The sequence below is a fragment of the Salmo salar genome, chromosome 23 (genome assembly GCF_965601325.2).
Source record: "Salmo salar chromosome 23, fSalSal1, whole genome shotgun sequence".
NCBI classification, from domain to species: Eukaryota; Metazoa; Chordata; class Actinopteri; order Salmoniformes; family Salmonidae; genus Salmo; species Salmo salar.
The window spans coordinates 2,781,010-2,801,476 of record NC_138313.1 but is presented as its reverse complement, the minus strand read 5'-3'; the positions used below and the strand labels follow the sequence as shown (position 1 = coordinate 2,801,476).

The 20,467-nt window shown below is 41.1% G+C and overlaps 1 protein-coding gene across 1 annotated transcript; it reads left to right on the top strand.

The window, feature by feature from the left end:
* The first annotated feature begins 1,463 nt into the window (after positions 1-1,463).
* Positions 1,464-19,880, top strand: LOC106583911 (serine/threonine-protein phosphatase 4 catalytic subunit B). Its single transcript, XM_014168564.3, has 9 exons — positions 1,464-1,583; positions 2,052-2,355; positions 2,452-2,503; positions 16,294-16,344; positions 16,548-16,649; positions 16,996-17,169; positions 18,769-18,895; positions 19,041-19,230; positions 19,441-19,880. The coding sequence occupies exons 2-9, from the start codon at positions 2,246-2,248 to the stop codon at positions 19,568-19,570; spliced, it is 936 nt and encodes a 311-aa protein (XP_014024039.1). The 5' UTR covers positions 1,464-1,583; positions 2,052-2,245; the 3' UTR covers positions 19,571-19,880.
* The last annotated feature ends 587 nt before the right edge of the window (positions 19,881-20,467 follow it).

Below are 20,467 nucleotides of genomic sequence, written 5' to 3'. Positions count from 1 at the left end.
TGGATGGTGTTCTTCAGCTTGCAAGCCTCCCTCTTTTTCCTCCAAACATAACGATGGTCATTATGGCCAAACAGTTTTTGTTTCATCAGACCAGAGGACATTTCTCCAAAAAGTACCATCTTTGTCCCCATGTGCAGTTGCAAACCGTAGTCTGGATTTTTAATGGCGGTTTTGAAGCAGTGGCTTCTTCCTTACTGAGCGGCCTTTCAGGTTATGTCAATATAGGACGCGTTTTACTGTGGATATAGATACTTTTGTACCCGTTTCCTCCAGCACTTTCTCAAGGTCCTTTGCTGTTGTTCTGGGATTGATTTGCACTTTTCGCACCAAAGTAAGTTCATCTCTAGGAGACAGAACGCGTCTCCTTCCTGAGCGGTATGACGGCTGCGTGGTCCCATGGTGTTTATACATACGTACTATTGTTTGTACAGATGAACGTGGTACCTTCAGGCGTTTGGAAATTGCTCCCAAGGATAAACCAGACTTGTGGAGGTCTACTGTATTCTCAGTCGTGGAATCCATAGATTAGGGCCTAATTTATTTATTGACTGATTTCCTTAAACGCAACATGCAACAATTCCATTAAATTGTCTTAGGTCAGTTAGGATGGCTTAAGGACAACAAAGTCAAGGTATTGGAGTGGACATCGCAAACATTTTCCTTAAAGTATATATTTTTTAAAGTACTAATTTTAGTGTCCCCACTACAACAACAAAAAATACTTCAATACATATAATATTTTCCTTGAAACATTCAATTGAAATACTGTAGAATTCCATTCATTTTATAGAGAGGACTGCCCCTTCTGGGGAGTGCAAATGGATTCAAAGCCTCTCTTTGGCCAATACATAGCATTAGCAATTTAGGGTTTGTGTACATCAATGGGGATACAATTATTTGTGCATAGTAAATGAATATTGTTATTATTTGACATTTTCAGGATGGGAAAAACGCTTTCATTGTAAACGCTTCGACAGCATCATTGCATTTTGGTACACAAGAATATCATAAGGTGAATGCACCAATTTGTAAGTCGCTCTGGATAAGAGCGTCTGCTAAATGACGTAAATGTAAATGTAAGAATTAGATACATTTCAAACGAAACGCTGCGTTTGCCTTACAGCGTTGAGTTGCAGAGACAGTTGCAGTGCGTTTGGTGGGGTGCATACCTTGGATTTATCGAACGTATGCGTCAAACTGTATGCGTAGACGGCTTGACAGAAATGGTAGCAGAAGTTGAATGTTCAACTTTTGTTACATACATATCCAGATGATGCTGCATATTATTTTGCGCAATGACGCTGTTGTAGAAAAGATATGTAAACAGTCAGGCCCCCATTGATTTTGTTATAATGTTTGAGCATAAGAAGACAGCATTAGCCATGTCAAAATGTAGAAATGTAGAATATTTGCTTAAAAACTGAAAATTCCCCTCCTGTTTCATGACTACGAAATGCGCGTCAGCGGAAGTTGCAGACAGAGCCCGTCCGGCGGTGGTTATGTGGACCGGTGAAAAAAGAAATACCGTGGAATAAAACAGCTATATGTCTGTATTTCGAGTTCTTCTTCCCCAATATTCAAAGGTATTTGTTTTAGCTTGGATTACGCCATTTTCGCCTACAAAACATAGGTAACAGATAGCTAGCAAGCTAAATTAGCTAATTTAGCTAAGTTAGCATTTCGTACTACTTGATGAACGGGCCGAGATTGTTAGCTAACTAGTTAGCTAATGCTAACAACGCAGTGTGTGGTAGAGAAGATAACTATCTGGGTATTAAATATTAACACAAATATACCCATAATACCAATCTGAATGAAAGGACCAACCAACCGACTGGACGAACGTTACCAATTAACTAACGTTATGTTAGTGTTGAACTCACTTCATGCTAACTAACTCGCTAACTTCGCTATTAACATTAGCTAGCTATAAGCTAGTTAGTTTATTGGGCTTTCCACTATTTGAAGCCCTCAGACTGAACAGAACGGACATATAACAATGTGTTAATGTAGCCATGCTCTAAAACATGTCATATATTACTCTTTCATAGATCCCTCTCTATTGCACCAATCTGCCGCTCTCTCTTTGTGACTAGAACTGCCTGAACAGCTAGAGAGAGTGTGTTTGTGTGTTCCCGGACCAGGGTGACTGTGTGTGAAGTATACACACCCTGTGTTTGCGAGGCTCTGTAGGAGACTCCTCCGGACCCCAGAGTGAGGATTGTGTGTGAGCCTCTCGCTCCATATGTGTGTGACAATGGGGGACATCAGTGATCTGGACAGACAGATAGAACAACTTAGGCGCTGTGAACTCATCAAGGAAAATGAAGTCAAAGCACTGTGCGCCAAGGCCAGGTAATTAAACACACACAGGCCATATTTCTTTAACATTTCTGATACTACCTAAATCTTCATCACTAAGCCTGTCGTCTGCTTGTGTTTGTGCTACAGGGAGATTCTGGTAGAGGAGAGTAACGTACAGAGGGTGGACTCTCCAGTTACAGTGAGTATTTTCAGAATAGAAGACATCTTGATTACTTCGTAGATCTGCCTAGACTGCCATTATTTGCACTTCCCAATCTGATCCCTCTTGTTACATGTGTAATGTTGGATGGCTGAATACATTAGGGGAATGGAAACGCTAGGCTTTAGAACACCAGCTAACTGTGAAGGCCAGTTTATACTTGGTCTAATAACATGTTTGTAGGCAATTATGCAACAACTGTCGCTGGTCAAAACGTTTAATTTATACTTCGGTGGAATGTCTGTAGTCCGTCACTGCGACTGTCAGTTTCCTTGTTATGCAGACATTAAAAAAGTTTACTCCTCTGCGACTGTCGTAAAGTCCGTTGTCGGGTTACCGTACTGTCACAGCAACCAGACCAAATCCTCCTGTGACAAGATGATGCAGTTCTAAAATTCTCAGATAGAATGACCTACTTTTATTTCTTCACACTGTGGCAGTAAGCTATTTTCTGTAAGCTCGCCATTACCTTGTAAATAATTGTTGTTGTGGGTTTACTTTTCTGTAATAATGAATAAGAAGTAACTCAAGTTTAGACGTTGTCTGATCATTATTTGAACTGGCTAGACAACGAACCAAAGCATTGTTTAGAAAATTGCTTTTAGTTGCCTGGCTTGCTAGGTTGACATTTACTGAATTCATTTTTAAACAGAATGATATATTGGTGTTAAAATAGAGAAAGTATGCTATTTGGAGCACCGGGCTGCTGTTGTCATGCAGAGGCTGTTTTGTGTTAATACTTTTTCATAAGTATAAAGTTCGATGTCGGATGACAATAGAATGTTCATGATGTCCCTAAGACAATTGTCTACAGACATGTAGATAGACAGACTGTAAACCAGCCTTAATTGTAAATCGCCATATTGGCATTGTTGCATCCTCAGTAGGAGAGTTTTGAAACTCCAGAATTTACTGAGATCATGGCTAGGGCTTTGCGGGGAACGCATTACCGCCATACCGGCAGTCAAATTCCACATGACCGTTTAGTCACGGTAATTAGGCTTCTCCAATCTCTGATGCTGCTGGTCATTTAGTAGCCCACCAAACTTGCTAACTGCCTGGTACTCAGCACTCTTGTCCCTCTAATCGCTCTGACATCAATGCAAATGTTTTCGAAAATCTAATCTAACACATAAGAGCCGATGAGCTCATGTTGCGCAACATTTATATAGGCTATGCAATTGCGGGAGAAAACATGTTGATGACCGCTAATAAAAAGAGGATCCATCAGCTTTCTATAGGCTAGGCCTACTATATTTATTATTACACTTTCCTAATATTAACCCTTGTGCTTTACTGAAAATAAATTACGTTCATTGTGGTATGGGTCAGATTGACCCTGACAGTTTAAACACACTCAAGACAGTAAAAGAATCAAGTTAAAACAGCCAAAACTTGATTTAGTCTTGTCAGACCTTTCAGAAAGAAGAAATACAAGAACATTTGATTTAAAAATATTTAAGAACTATTTGTTTGACATATTTCCTTTCTCACAGCAAGCATTTTCTGTTTCCCCAAGTGTACATTTTTTGTTGTATTTTCCAGTAACACTTGGGTGTGATTTGACCCTTTTGGTCAAAATGATCCCTTCAGTCTTTCTCTCTAAATGTTGAACACAATATACGTGTGCTTTCTGCAGATGTATTTATTGCATTCTACACAAGTGGTGCTGGTTTTACTGTCTTGGCGAGGGGGGCAGGGCAAATTGTGTAGGCCCTAGAACAATTTTGATTACATTGGAAGCTGACAGTCCTACCTTGACTTCGTTGTGGTGACAGTGACCATTCTATATTACCATCTTTAGACTTCCATGTCCTCTCTGTTCTGGATGATGGTTGTTGCAAGCTCTCTCTCACATCTGATGGAGGGGATGGTATAGCAGACTTCTCCTCTTCACCAAAGAAAAATTCACAATCTGGATCATCAACAGCAGTGTCCTCTATCTCTGAAATGTCCTCTGTCTCTGAAACCTCATATTCTATTTCACTGTCACAGTCCAGAATTTGTGATAAGGCTTCATTGACTGAAAATCTTTTGGAGATAATTTTTGAGTGTCTGTGTTAGAGATCTGCTGCTCTCGCACTGAGAAGGATAACCTTGGGAAACTCCTTTTCACCCAAACATGGTTATAAAAGTGCAACCAGAACCAGTAAAAACAAAATACCAAGACACTTGTTTATTTTGGACCTGTGCCAATATCTATACACATGAAAGCCTCTGGATCAAAAGGACCCACAGTATCATGTTTGTATACAAAATCTACACAGACATTCCACAACACATCAGTGTATCCAAATTTTGAAGTTATGTTCATGGCCCTAAATGAGGAAAAGTCCTTTAATTTCATGGAGAAAAGGGGAGGTTAACTAGTATTTTAGACAACTCAAAAGTGGAAATGGGTCATATTGACCTGCAACATAACAGGAGGGTTAAGCACATTGCTTATATTTACAACAGGAGTACAGTTTGGGGGAAATCATTTTCACCATTACATGCATAATTGCATTTGCGGTCACTTTTCATAATGGTGTTTTCCTCTAATGGAACAATTGCGCTTATGTCCTACTACCATGTTCTCATTTCTGAGCTTATAATGTGAAGAAATAGTGTAAGCTAAACGTTATGATCTGTTTTGCGTCACATTGCATAAAATGTTTTTTTTTATGCTAGTTGGTTGTATTAATTTGGGATCTATCGCATCCCACAACTGTCCCAGACTGTGTGGAATATTTACTTTTCGCACAGAATAGAATAGGTCAACTTTTGTACTATGGGGGTTAGTAGATTGACAGGCTAGTGCTTTTGCTGTTTGTTAGGCCTACTTATCTTGTTAGCTGACAAAAAGTAAATGTGCACAGTTCATCCAATATCTTCAATATGCACGTCGGAATGGGATAAGGACGCACACAGTTGTGTCCCCGATTTGTCCGTCTTAACTTGTATCCTGTGAGAAAGACCTGATCACGTGAAGGAGAGCCATGTGAGTGAGAGACGCTTCGGATTGTGCAGCACACTCAGGGCGAAGGGCACAATGCAGCACTCCGGGCTGCGAAAGGCATGGATTTATTTTCTAGTGCTTGTCAAATTGTGAATGAGACTATTGGAGTGTGTACAGCCTGCGCAAAAAACTAAGTAGACCTCATGCCTTTAAGTGACTTTTTTTCAAATCATCATTAGTCTCATCATGCAGCCTTACAATGTATTACAAAATCAAAACATATAGCCCAACGTCTGTAGAACAACTAAAGTTACATTAATAATAACTCTAAATTAAACATATAGGAGTAACTATTTCTTTGTTAGCCGCTCAACACAGAATAGCCGCATGTGCACTCTCCCTCAAATCGTTTGGGAAAATATTTATATTTTATTCAGCTTTGTTCAATTGTATTCTTCATACTATAAAATAATATCAATTAATGCCACGTAATTATAAGCAAATTAACTATTGTTGCCCACAGCCATTTGACATAGCCACATCAGGACCTAACAAAAGGACATCTCAGAATATGCTATTATTTTCTTCTGAAATTGACAATTTTCTTCATATCAGGCTTCTTTAGACCTGTATAAAATAATGGATGTATTATTTATAAGGTGTAGGCTATATTGCATGGATTTATTAGACTTTTTAAAATGGCTTGTAGGCTATGTGTGGGAGCCAGCAGATGCTAAGTGTGTTTGTTAATTAACGGTCAATTACTGTGAGACCGACGGTTATTTGCTTGACAATCACCGGCTGACGAAATTTCGTGACCGCCACAGTCCTAATCATGACCCCTGCGTATATTAATGAGCCATACTTTGCTGGTGTCAAACCATTTATGAAAACATGATACATATTTTGGAAGCTGAGAAACAGCCCTTTTGAAATGATATGTCAATCAAAAAAAGCACCTGCGTGTTATGCATCTTATACACCTTTTTCCCAAACAACTGCCATTTACACAACTTCCTAATTAAGATAAACAGTTAAGAGTATAGTGAGTCTTCCTTGTTTTGTAAGGATTGATCATCTGAAATCCGAATAGTTATACCATTTACTGTGAATGAGTTACAGCTGTTTTAATGACTGGTGGTATTTTTCTAGAAATTTATAGAATGTTCTTTGATCAGACACTTTCTTATTTGCGTAATATAGTAAACCCATATATGCACCAAAACATATTACAAATGGCATTTAGTCTTGCATTGGATAAGGAACAACACACAAAAGTAATATAAATAAAACAATAACTTTATGGAAAGGATAAGGTTAGGGGAACACATGATCTCATTCCACCCTGAAAACAAAGTGCAAGTTACATCATGCTGTCATAGCCATAACATTATATAAAACATTAATCTAAGGGATATTGTCATCAAAATTGAAATGGAATACAAAATATTATAAGAATAAGGCATATAATAACAATTGGCTTTTACAACTTAAATTTCTTCTTAGGCCTATAGCCTAATACACGAAGAGTCAAAATGGGAACAAATTAAAAGCATGCAAGAAAGGGGAAATGACCAGTGACAATCTGAGCTATTGGGTGATGACTAGGAGTCCCTTTAATAGTACCTATGTATGGTATGTACAGTACCAGTCAAAAGTTTGGACACCTACTCATTCAAGGGTTTTCCTTTATTTTTACTATTTTCTACATTGTAGAATAATAGTGAAGACATCAAAACTATGAAATAACACATGGAATCATGTAGTAACCAAAAGTAACCACTTTTTTGATTTGTTTAACAAAGGTGTCTGAACTTTTGACTGGTGTTGTATATTTATGTATGAGTCCTGCCTCAGCAGCATGTTGTCCAGTCTTTCCAGCCCCTGCCTATCCTTTTTTACCGTGGGTTCAACTATTGACTGCCTGTATATACAGGTGACATGTCTATAGTGTCTTCCTTCTCAGATGGGTCTGAGAGCTGACCGTGCACCACAGTGTCATAGAGAGCAAGTGAGTGAGAATAAAAATAACCTTGGACCTAGTTTATATATACAGTGCCTTTGGTAAGTGTTCAGACCCTTGACTTTTTCCACATTTTGTTACGTTACAGCCTTATTCTAAAATGAGTAAAACATATAAAAAAATCCTCAGCAATCTACACACAATACCCCATAATGACGAAGCGAAAACAGGTTTCCAGAAATGTGTGCAAATGTATTAAATAATTAAAAACAAAAATACCTTATTTACATAAGTATTCAGTCCCTTTGCTATGAGATTTGAAATTGAGCTCAGGTGCATCCTGTTTCCACTGATCATCCTTGAGATGTTTCTACAACTTGATTGGAGTCCACCTGTGGTAAATTCGATTGATTGGACATGATTTGGAAAGGCACACACCTGAATATAAGGTCCCATAGTTGACAGTGCAGCAGAGCAACCCAAGCCATGAGGTCGAAGGAATTGTCAAGACAGGATTGTGTCGAGGCACAGATATGGGGAAGGGTACCAAAACATTTCTGCAGCATTGAAGGTCCCAAAGGACATAGTGGCCTACATCTCTCTTAAATGGTAGAAGTTTGGAACTACCAAGACTCTTCCTAGAGCTGGCCACCTGGCCAATTTGAGCAATCGGGGGAGAAGGGCCTTGATCAGGGAGGTGACCAAGAACCTCATGGTCACTCTGACAGAGCTCCAGAGTTCCTCTGTGGAGATGGGAGAACCTTCCAGAAGCACAACCATCTCTGCAGCTCTCCGCCAATCATGCCTAAATGGTAGAGTTCCCAGACGGAAGCCACTCCTCAGTAAAAGGCACATGTCAGCCCGCTTGGAGTTTGCCAAAAGGCACCTAAAGATTCTCAGACCATGAGAAGCAAGATTCTTCTGGAGGAAACCTGGCACCATCCCTACAGTGAAGCATGGTGGTGGCAGAATCATGCTGTGGGGTTGTTTTTCAGCGGCAGGGAGACTAGTCAGGATCGGGGCAAAGATGAACAGAGCAAAGTACAGAGAGATCCTTGATGAAAATCTGCTCCAGAGCTCTCAGGACCTCAGACTGGGGCAAAGGTTCACCTTCCAACAGGACAACGACCCTAAGCACACAGCCAAGACAACGCAGGATTGGCTTTGGGACAAGTGTTTGAATGTCCTTGATTGTCCCAACCAGAGCCCAGACTTAAACCTGATCGAACATCTCTGGAGAGACCTGAAAATAGCTGTGCAGCAACGCCTCCCATCCAACCTGACAGAGCTTGAGAGGATCTACAGAGAAGAATGGGAGAAACTCCCCAAATACAGGTGTGCCAACCTTGTAACGTCATACCCAAGAAGGCTTGAGGCTGTAATCGCTGCAAAATGTGCTTCAACAAAGTACTGAGTAAAGGCTCTGAATACTTGTATATGTAATATTTCTGTTTTTAATTTTTTATAAATTAGCAAACATTTCTAAAAACCTGTTTTTGCTTTGTCATTATGGGGTATTGTGTGTAGATTGAGGGGGAAAAAACTTTCATACAAGTGGAAAAATTCAAGGGGTCTGAATACTTTCCGAAGCCACTGTAGGCCTAATAGTACATAACAATAATCATTGACAGTTACCTTCCAGTCAAAAAGCTTGGCAGACGCAGCAGTATCACATGGTGGTTCAAACTTCCTCCTGCTTGTCCATTTCAATCTCGTCCTCCCCAAGTAGCGAAGACCCTTCAGCACATTCAAAATGGAACCGTGAATGGAAGGGAGTTGTACAAGTTATCAGTCGGCTTGCAAGGTGACAGTTACATTTTATTCTCCAAAGGTTTTCCCTCTAACATTTGAGAACATGTAACATTTAATATTTGATAGTCCATAATCCTTAAATCTATTTACACACCAGTGAGTCAATATAATTAACATAATACACAAATTCCCATCCAAATCCTTCAGTTTAAGCTAGAGATATCAGTTTTTATTTTTTGTATGGGCTGCGTCTCAATCTAACGCATCCGCCTATCGGTCTTCCACATCTGCTGTGGAAAGTGGCAGAGATACAGCAGCGCTGTTTGTCAGAACAGGAGACATTCCGAAAATTGCTCTCCTCATGAAAACATCTGTAGCGTCCAAACGGTAGTATGACCACAACGGAAAGATGAGACTCTTAGGAGCACTATGGTGTTCACTGTTTTGTTCTACGTCCCCCAGAAGCCACACGGGACTGGTCTGAAGTCAGTACCGACGATATGCCAAATTCTGTCTGTCGCGTCCAAACTGTTTAGGCTAGAAACTAGTATGACCCCACTATGGGAAGGGCAGACTTGTTTTTCTGTAAGCTTGATGTGCAGTTTCTGTAGAGAGAAATCAGATCAAGCCTGAACTGTGCAATGTAGTAGGGAGTTGTAGTTTCCAACAGGCCAATATTCTACATAGTTAAGCACAGAAAACGTGGTAATTAACTGCAATGACCATAATCCATTGCACACCCGCTTAAACTTGTCTGGTCTGTGCGGAGCAAGACACTGAGACAGAGAGGAGAGAACACAGGATTGAGAGGGATAAAAAGCAGTTGCTTCGCGAGCCTGAAAAATCATGATCTAAGGCAGGGTACGCGCAATGCACAGCTCCTGTTACAGCTCCTGGTATACAGTTGAAGTTGGAAGTTTACATACACCTTAGCCAAATGCATTTAAACTCAGTTTTTCACAATTCCTGACATTTAATCCTAATAAAAATTCCCTGTCTTACGTCAGTTAGGATCACCACTTTATGTTAAGAATGTGAAATGTCAGAATAATAGTAGAGAGAATTATTTATTTCAGATTTTCTTTCATCACATTCCCAGTGGGTCAGAAGTTTACATACACTCAATTAGTATTTGGTAGCATTGCCTTTAAATTGTTTAACTTGGGTCAAACGTTTTGGGTAGCCTTCCACAAGCTTCCCACAATAAGTTGGGTGAATTTTGACCCATTCCTCCTGACAGAGCTGGTGTAACTAAGTCAGGTTTGTAGTCCTTCTTGCTCGCATACGCTTTTTCAGTTCTGCCCACAAATGTTCTATAGAAATGAGGTCAGGGCTTTGTGCTGGCCACTCCAATACCTTGACTTTGTTGTCCTCAAGCCATTTTGCCACAACTTTGGAAGTGTGCTTGGGGTCATTGTCCATTTGGAAGACCCATTTGTGACCAAGCTTTAACTTCCTGACTGATGTCTTGAGATGTTGCTTCAATATATCCACATAAATTTCCCCTCCTCATGATGCCATCTATTTTGTGAAGTGCACCAGTCCCTCCTGCAGCAAAGCACCCCCACAGCATGATGCTGCCACCCCCGTGCTTCACGGTTGGGATGGAATTCTTCGGCTTGCAAGCCTCCCCCCCCCCCCCCTTTTCCTCCAAACATAACGATGGTCATTATGGCCAAACAGTTATATTTTTGTTTCATCAGACCAGAGGACATTCCTCCAAACGTACCATCTTTGTCCCCATGTGCAGTTGCAAACCGTAGTCTGGCTTTTTAATGGCGGTTTTGGAGCAGTGTCTTCTTCCTTGCTGAGCGGCCTTTCAGGTTGTGTCGATATAGAACTCGTTTTACTGTGGATATAGATACTTTTGTGCCTCTTTCCTCAAGCATCTTCACATGGTCCTTTGCTGTTGTTCTGTAATTGATTTGCACTTTTCGCACCAAAGTAAGTTCATCTCTAGGAGACAGAACGCCTCTCCTTCCTGAGCGGTATGACGGCTGCGTGGTCCCATGGTGTTTATACTTGCGTACTATTGTTTGTACAGACGAACGTGGTACCTTCAGGCGTTTGAAAATTGCTCCCAAGGATGAACCAGACTTGTGGAGGTCCACACATTTTTTCTGTGGTCTTGGCTGATTTCTTTTGATATTCCTATGATGTCAAGCAAAGAGGCACTGAGTTTGAAGGTAGGCCTTGAAATACATCCACAGGTACACCTCCAATTGATTTAAATGATGTTAATTAGCCTATCAGAAGCTTCTAAAGCCATGACATTATTTTCTGGAATTTTCCAAGCTGTTTAAAGGCACAGTCAACTTAGTGTATGTAAACTTCTGACCCACTGGAATTGTGATATAGTGAATTATAAGTGAAATGATCTGTCTGGAAACAATTGTTGGAAAACTTACTTGTGTCATGCACAAAGTAGATGTCCTAACCGACTTGCCAAAACTATAGTTTGTTAACAAGAAATTTGTGGAGTGGTTGAAAAAACGAGTTTTAATGACTCCAACATAAGTGTATGTAAACTTCTGACTTCAACTGTATGTCCGTTATGTTTGTTGGGGGTCAATTAAGGAAGACATCCTCTTCTGCAAAGCACTGGAAACCAGGACAACAGGAGAGGATACTTTTAAAGTTCTGGACAGCTTTGTGACATCAAATGGACTTTGGTGTTCAAGCTGTGTTGGTATCTGTACTGATGGCACAAAAGCCATGACAGGGAGACATAGTGGAATGGTAATGTGCGTGCAAGCAGTTGCTCCCGATGCCACTTGGGTACACTGCAGCATTCACCGAGAGGCCATTGCTGCAAAGGGAATGCCTGACAGCTTGAAAGATGTTTTGGACACTACAGTGAAAATGGTTAACTTTGTTAAAGCAAGGCCCCTGAACGCTCATGTATTTTCTGCATTATGCAATGATATGGGCAGCGACCATGTAACACTTTTACAACATACAGAAGTGCGGTGGTTATCAAGGGGCAAGGTATTGACACGTTTTTTTAAATTGAGAGACGAGCTTAAAGTTTTCTTTACTGACCATAATTTTTACTTGTCTGACCGCTTGCATGATGACGAGTTTCTCTCACGACTGGCCTATCTGGGTGATGTTTTTTCTCCCCTGAATGATCTAAATCTAGGATTACAGGGACTCTCGCAACTATATTCAATGTGCGGGACAAAATTGAGGCTATGATTAAGAAGTTGGAGCTCTTTTCTGTCTGCATTAACAAGGACAACACACAGGTCTTTCCATCATTGTATGATTTTTTGTGTGCAAATGAACTCAAGCTTATGGACAATGTCAAATGTGATATAGCAAAGCACCTTAGTGAGCTGGGTGCGCAATTACACATGTACTTTCCCGAAACGAACGACACAAACAACTGGATTCGTTATCCCTTTCATGCCCTGCCTCCAGTCCATTTACCGATATCTGAACAAGAGAGCCTCATCGAAGTTGCAACAGGCGGTTCTGTGGAAATTGAATTTAAGCAAAAGCCACTGGCAGATTTCTGGATAGGGTTGCGCTCAGAGTATCCTGCCTTGGCAAATCGCACTGTTAAGACACTGATGCCCTTTGCAACCACGTACCTATGTGAGAGTGGATTCTCGGCCCACACTAGCATGAAAACTAAATATAGGCACAGACTGTGTGTGGAAAATGATTTTAAGACAGAGACTGTCTCCAATACAACCCAACATTGCAGAGTTATGTGCATCCTTTCAAGCACACATTTCTCATTAACCTGTGTTGAGTTATTCACAATTTGATGAACAAATAAGGTTTTATATGTGAAGATGGCTAAATAAAGAGCAAAATTATTGATTATTATTATAATATGATTATTATTTGTGCCCTGGTCCTATGAGCTCTTTGTCACTTCCCCCGAGTCATGTTGTGATGACAACTCACACTCATTCATATGTTTAAAAAATGTATCGTATAGTGTGTGTGTGGCAGGCTTACAATGACGGCAAAAAAAAACATTTGAGAGTGTGCTGACCCTGTTGCTAGAGGGGGTACACAGCTGGAGGTTGAATGTTTGAAGGGGTACAAGGACTTAAAGGTTTGGGATCCACTGATCTAATGGATTGATAGTTGGTATTCAGCAGTCATAAAAATAGGCTATGCCTTATTTACTTTGAAGAACTACTAAAATAGTGATTTTTGTCAGACCGCATAGGCAGCAGCTCTATATGAAATGATGACTTAGAATTAAATAATAAACTCATCAAATAAAACAAATATTTTATTAAAGTAAAGTGAATAAATGATGGTTAATAAGCAGTAATGGGTAGTCACTACCGTCCTGGGTCTATTGTTATTTGTTTTATTCTGTTACAGCATTTAATGTAAAAAGTAACTGAACCGACCTCAAAAAGCACTAATCGATCAACAATAGCCAACAATAAAGGGGTAAAAAATGTTCCGAAAACACATTTCCTGAGCTTTCTTATAGACACTTATTTTTTGACTGTCTGTTTTGCCATTTATCAATGTGTTATTCAATGCGTTTCAATGGGCTGTAGTAGTAGAAGCCCAATTCAATATTTTATATTCTTTTGATACCTACAGCGGCCCTAAAATCAAATATCTAAATGATCCATGGTATGACCATCTTTAAACAATTCCATATGTTAGCTTAGTAGAACCTCCCTCCAAAGGCTTAGACTTTTAGACAAATAATATGATAATTTATGCCTGTAAGTAGCAAAGTCACAAACCAGTTAGACCAGGATGATTTAGTTACCAAGCCTACTACCAGCCTGAGCTTTCAAAAGTCATTTATAGCTAACCATCATCAGGATTAGGCTTCAGGCTTAAGGTACATTCATTATTGGAATCAACAGCCAGCAGGCTTACCATTTTTAGGAGTCGTTGCCATCACAGATAAATGTGTATTTCTATCTTGATATCTAGCTTTGTAGTTAGCTAGCTAATAGTGATTACTGTAGTTAGGTATATGGGGATCATACATTTTACTGGCAAATCCTGCAGCAGCCCTTTCTTCTGCATCCCTGCCTGGCTTGCTAGTGTTGTCACAATACCAACATTTTGCTAACGATACCAGGCCAAGTATCACAATACCGAGTAGTATCGCAATACCACGGGGGGGGGGGGAATTCAGTGGCTTTGCGTCCTGTTCGCCCCATTCCCCACACTTGTTCCCGTTTTCTAAACGCTATGTGCATGTGCTATACAAAACAATCTGTCACTGATATTCACACTTCTACACAATACAACATATTTAATTTCACTTCACACTGTTCACTGTATAATAGAATACTGCATAGAATGACTAATTTGCTCATATTTGCAAAGGCCTGCCTGTGATTTGGCTGGAGGAATTGGATGACGGAATATACATGCATAATGGTCTGCATGTCATTGTGGCAGTAAGGGGAAAACACTTAATCAACTTACACATACTCTCCCTCCCTCACACACTCTGTCTCCCTCATAAACACATACTCACTGCTCCCAACTTTAAAAGCGTTAGGCACCAAACAGAATGTAAGGAGCACCAGAAAGAGAGAGATTTTTGTTAGTTTAGTCTTCCATTAGGCCTATATGAATCCTACCTTTTGAAGCACATCTCATGAGTAGTAGACCCTTTTCCTTTCTTCCTGTGCCAATCAAATATGCCTAGACCTACTGTCAAGTTACCAGGTTGTTAGCTACCTAGGTAACTTGACTGAACAATGGCCCGGGATTAGTTTAAAACAGCTCAGCCAGCGACATGGTTTGTGAAATTATATCAAATGCGTGCGAAATTGCGCAGGAAGAATAAAAGGTTGCTCCAGTAATGCGAGTCATATTTTTTTAACCCTCTGAGCTGGAGGCAATTCATTTTCTTTGCTGTAAAGCTGCAAGCATGACTGTCGCAAAGTTGTTTTTCTTCTGGCACTGCTGTGTGACAGTGAACTTGCAAAGCCTATCAGACTGGCCTGTGCTCTTGGATATACCAGGGATGAAATTATATAGAATGTAGACCTATCAACTTTGTTCGCTCTGCACGCTGCTCCAATGTATCAAATGTAACAACAGAAGACTGATCAGTGTCTGCATCCCCCCTCGCCATCACGGCTAAATTATATTTTAAAAACTGAGGAATAGATGCGCAGGAAGAGCGGATGGAGAGAAGCTGGTGATTGATAGCTGGAATGGGATGCGGCTGGCGGATTACAGCTGCCATATGTGAAATGCGCATGAAAGTGAAGGGGACATTATTGGACCGGTGCTAACAAGAGACTAGTTGCTGTTGCTTACATTTTTTTTTACAGAATTTATTTTAAAAATTATAACAGGTGCCAGCGGGGTCTTTAGATCAGCATGGCTGAAAAATGTCATAGTATCATATGAAACGGTACTATGGTATTCTAAAATGTTGGTATCATAAGTATTATGACGTTTTGGTACCGTGACATTACTGTGGTACTGGTATACCATGCAACACTTCTTCATATCTAACTTAATCATTTGCCAGTTTGTGTTAGCTAGGTCTCGCTCATACCTAATGACAAATGCTCTTCAAATTGTCAATGGGAGTATTTTAGTTTGTAGTTATCAATGAAAATATTTACATAAAAAAGACAAGACGAGCTAAATCAAGTAGGCTGGCTAGTTAGATACTTTGCCTCATTTTGGCTGATTGTCTACTCGGCTTGTTGTCAAAATTTCATTTCACTGACTCATCAATTGGAAAAAATACTCAAATGTACATATAATCACCAACATAAAAGTGAATTGTATACAGTTTCATACCTTAATATTGTTGTCCTGATCTCAATGACAGAGCTGTCAAAGTTGAGAAACCTTTCAGGTCCAGTAGAGGCGCGGCACCTCCCAGTGGCCGCATTCACTTTGTCTCAACGCCAAAACTCATAATTTGCTCACTCCTACCAATGGCACCAGTCGTTACAATGACAATTCAAGATGCCGCTACCCATACCTCTAATAAACGTTGTTCAAGATCAAAATACTAAAAATATAGATTTTTCTATGTTAGAAGCACATGTTTAGTATTAGTGGATTGAATACATGTTTGCTCAGCTTTACTTCCTGAATTGTTTCCCTTTAATTCCCTACAATTTTTATTGTCTATCACAGGTGTGTGGGGATATTCATGGACAGTTTTATGACCTGAAGGAGTTGTTTAGAGTAAGTTAAGTCTCCTTTCTGTCTGCATTTCATCTGTATGATTTCTCAGTGCCTCTTTGTGCGGTCTGTACAGTTCCAAACTCAACATATGCACCATTTTGCTTCATAATGCCATAAACTCCATGTCATTTACATACATGTCATATTCTACCGTGCCATTTTTGACGTGTCATTATTTAACACTTCAATTGCGTGTGTGCAAGGTAGGGGGCGATGTTCCGGAGACAAACTATCTCTTCATGGGTGACTTTGTGGACCGAGGCTTCTACAGCGTGGAGACGTTCCTGCTGCTCCTAGCACTCAAGGTACTCGAGAGAAGCCAAATCAGAGCTATTCAATTATTCTGAGGCTAGATGTTTTCATTCTTCAGACCCTCTTTTACTCCCTCTGTAGTAGTGTTTCTAATGCTATGCAGGGTTGGAGTTAGTTCAATTTAAACTTATGTAAATTCAGGAAATGCAATGTTTGGACATTTTTATACTTTCTCATTGTACTGTGCGAAGTGTGCCCTTTGTGTGTAGCCCCACTACTAACCTAAGCTCTCTATGCGACAAAGTCGGACCTAGTACCCCTCTCATTTGCTTTTTGTCCAGTAGGGTCCCTTTGAAGGACCCATTCTAACAAGTAACTTACCCCTTCCTCCCCCCACAGGTGCGCTATCCAGACAGGATCACTCTGATCCGAGGGAACCACGAGTCACGGCAGATCACACAGGTCTACGGCTTCTATGACGAGTGCCTCCGCAAGTACGGCTCGGTCACCGTGTGGAGATATTGCACCGAGATCTTTGATTACCTGTCCCTCTCTGCCATCATCGACGGCAAGGTGTGCTCCCCGGCCCCTTCAGTCACATTTCTCTGCTTCTCTCTGATTGTTATTTGTGCCATCTTACCAACTCCTATGGTCATACCAAGGAGGGACGTGACAATGAACATAGGAGTTGATAATACAGCACAAATAGATCTGGGACCAGGTTAGATTGTTATGGTTAGATGGCTAGTCTCACTAAATAGCTAGGTCTCACTGAAACAGCATGACTCGTGACAATCTCCCCTCTTTATATCTTTCCTGCTAGCTCTGGTTTTCCTCTGTAATTAATGCAAGTAACTGTGGATCGCAATCGCACCCATCGGTTCAAACATGTTTTGTTGCTTTATTGAGAAGAATATTTTTAAAGAAAGCTGTTTCTTGAGTTGGTTGTGTAAGGCCTTAAATATACTGGACAAAAATATAAACACAACATGCAACAATTTAAAAGGTTTTACTGAGTCACAGTTCATATAAGAAAATCAGTCAATTGAAATAAAATAATTAGTCCTTAATCTATGGATTTCACATGACTGGGAATACAGATGTGCATCTGTTGGTCACTGATACCTTTAAAAAAATAAGTTGGGGGCGTGGATCAGAACCAGTCAGTATCTGTTGTGACCGCCATTTGCCTCATTCAGCGCGAAACATCTCCTTCGCATAGAGTTGATCAGGCTGTTGATTGTGGCCTGTGAAATGTTGTCCCACTACTCTTCAATGGCTATGCGAAGTTTCTGGATATTGGCAGGAACTAGAACACGCTGTTTTACATGTCGATCCAGAGCATCACATGTTTACATGTCGATCCAGTAATGTGGCAGCCATGCTTAATGGGTGACATGTCTGTGTATGCAGGTCATGGAAGAACTAGGACATTTTCATCTTCCAGGAATTGTGTGCAGATCCTTGCGACATGGGGCTGTGGATTATCATGCTGAAACATGAGGTGATGGCTGCGGATGAATGGCACGACAATGGGCCTCAGGATCTCGTAACGGCATATCTGTGCGTTCAAATTGCCATCGATAAAAAATGCTATTGTGTTTGTTATCCATAGCTTATGCCTGCCCATACCATAACCATGGGGCACTCTGTTCAAAACGTTCACATCTGCAAACTGCGCACCACACAACACCTTATACGTGGTCTGCGGTTGTGAGGCCGGTTGGACCTACTGCCAAATTCTCTAGATGTTGGAGGCGGCTTATGGTAGAGAAATTAACATTACATTCCCTGGCAACAGCTCTGGTGGATGTTCCTGCAGTCAGCATGCCAATTGCACGCTCCCTCAACTTGAGACATCTGTGGGATTGTGGTGTGTAACAAAACTGCACATTTTAGAGTGGCCTTTTATTGTCCCCAGCACAAGGTGCACCTGTGTAATGGTCATGCTGTTTAATCAGCTTCTTGATATGCCACACCTGTCAGGTGGATGGATTATCTTGGCAAAGGAGAAATGCTCACTAAAAGGATGTAAACAATGTGTGCACTACATTTGAGAGAAATAAGCTTTTTGTGCGTATGAAAAATGTCAGGATCTTATATTTCAGCTCATGAAACATGTTTATATTTTTGTTCAATGTAGATTCTCTCTCTATTTCTCTCATTGTGTAGATTTTCTGTGTGCACGGCGGCCTTTCTCCCTCTATTCAAACTCTGGACCAGATCAGAACTATCGACAGGAAGCAGGAAGTGCCTCACGATGGCCCCATGTGTGACCTGCTGTGGTCTGACCCAGAAGGTAAGATACTGGTAAATAACCCTTCCAACCCAAAAACGTGTAGCTATAAGCAGGATGGTGAAGATTCCACCAAGTCTGTCTCACACATTTTAGCATTTATGCCCCAACGAAAAGGAATGAGACAACTCAAGTTTCTCTCTCCCAGACACCACAGGGTGGGGTGTGAGCCCGAGGGGGGCGGGCTACCTGTTTGGCAGTGACGTGGTCGCCCAGTTCAACGCGGCCAATGACATCCACATGATCTGCAGGGCCCACCAGCTGGTCATGGAGGGCTACAAGTGGCACTTCAATGAGACAGTGCTCACTGTGTGGTCCGCACCCAACTACTGCTACAGGTCTGTGTCCTGTCTCCTACTTTTTCTTGCTTGCTTGTCGTTTCGTTTTTTTCTCCCGTCCTATATATTCTGCATTTGGACTGCTGAGTTTATGGCCAAACTCTGCTGTGTATGCATGTTGTTAGCTTATAGCAATGTTTAGGTCGCCATAGCAACCATCTCTCTCTCTCCTGCCCCCTTCTCCCTCTGTCCCTTCCCTGTAACACACAGATGTGGTAATGTGGCAGCCATCCTGGAGCTGGATGAGCACCTGCAGAGGGAGTTCATCATATTTGAAGCCGCTCCGCAGGAAACCAGGGGCATTCCCTCCAAAAAGCCAGTGGCAGACTACTTCCTGTGACCTATCACCCTGGAGGGAATATGGAGCCTTTGGTCGTGTTCCCCTGCTCAGACGTTGCATGCATCAACCAATGGTTGCGTGCCACTTCATCGACTGTCGTCGACTGCTATATTGCTATAACTTGATGTGGTTAGCTGATACTTAAAATGTCTATCCAGGGGTTGTAAGATCTGGCATGCGTCAGCAATGCCTGGGCAGAGGAACGCGCCCTTTATGTTAGGATGGTTTCTGGTGTCTTGAACCTCTGGTTCTGTTTCAAACTGACCCCTATACCAGGGGTTGACAACCCTGTTCCTGGAGTGCTGCAGGTACGGTACAATTGTCTCAATGCACCACATTGAGCTACTAAGCTTATTGATCAGTTCAGTGATTGCCTAAATTCAACACATTTGGTGTTCCAGGTTGGTTTAATCAAAAACAGGAAGTGCCTTCCGCACACCAGGACCAGGGTTGCCTACCCCTGCCGTAGACACTTCTTGATTCCCCACTGTAGAGATGAAAGAGCTGTGTCAGTGTGAGCAATATGGCAGAAACTCCACCTAGCCCTCTATCCACCTACCCTATCAGAGGATGAGGTGGCGCTATTACCATACTGCTGATACTGTCCAGGCCTTGGTTGGAAAATCATGAAGTATCTAGTTGTGACTGCTTTGGGTCCGAATGAATCTGTGCCCATTTCAGCTCTTTACAATGGCCATCAAAGATATTTTTCTTCCTCCCCTCTTAACTTCTCTTCTCCTCTCGCCGCCATTGAGTTGTTTGGTATTTGCCCTTCCCCCTAATCTTGTAGTATTTTTACATATGAAAATGTGAACATTGTCCTACAGATGGAGGGATACTTGAAAGGAGATGAAAGAATATTTTAATCTGCAGATATAGGAAATTAACCCATTTCTG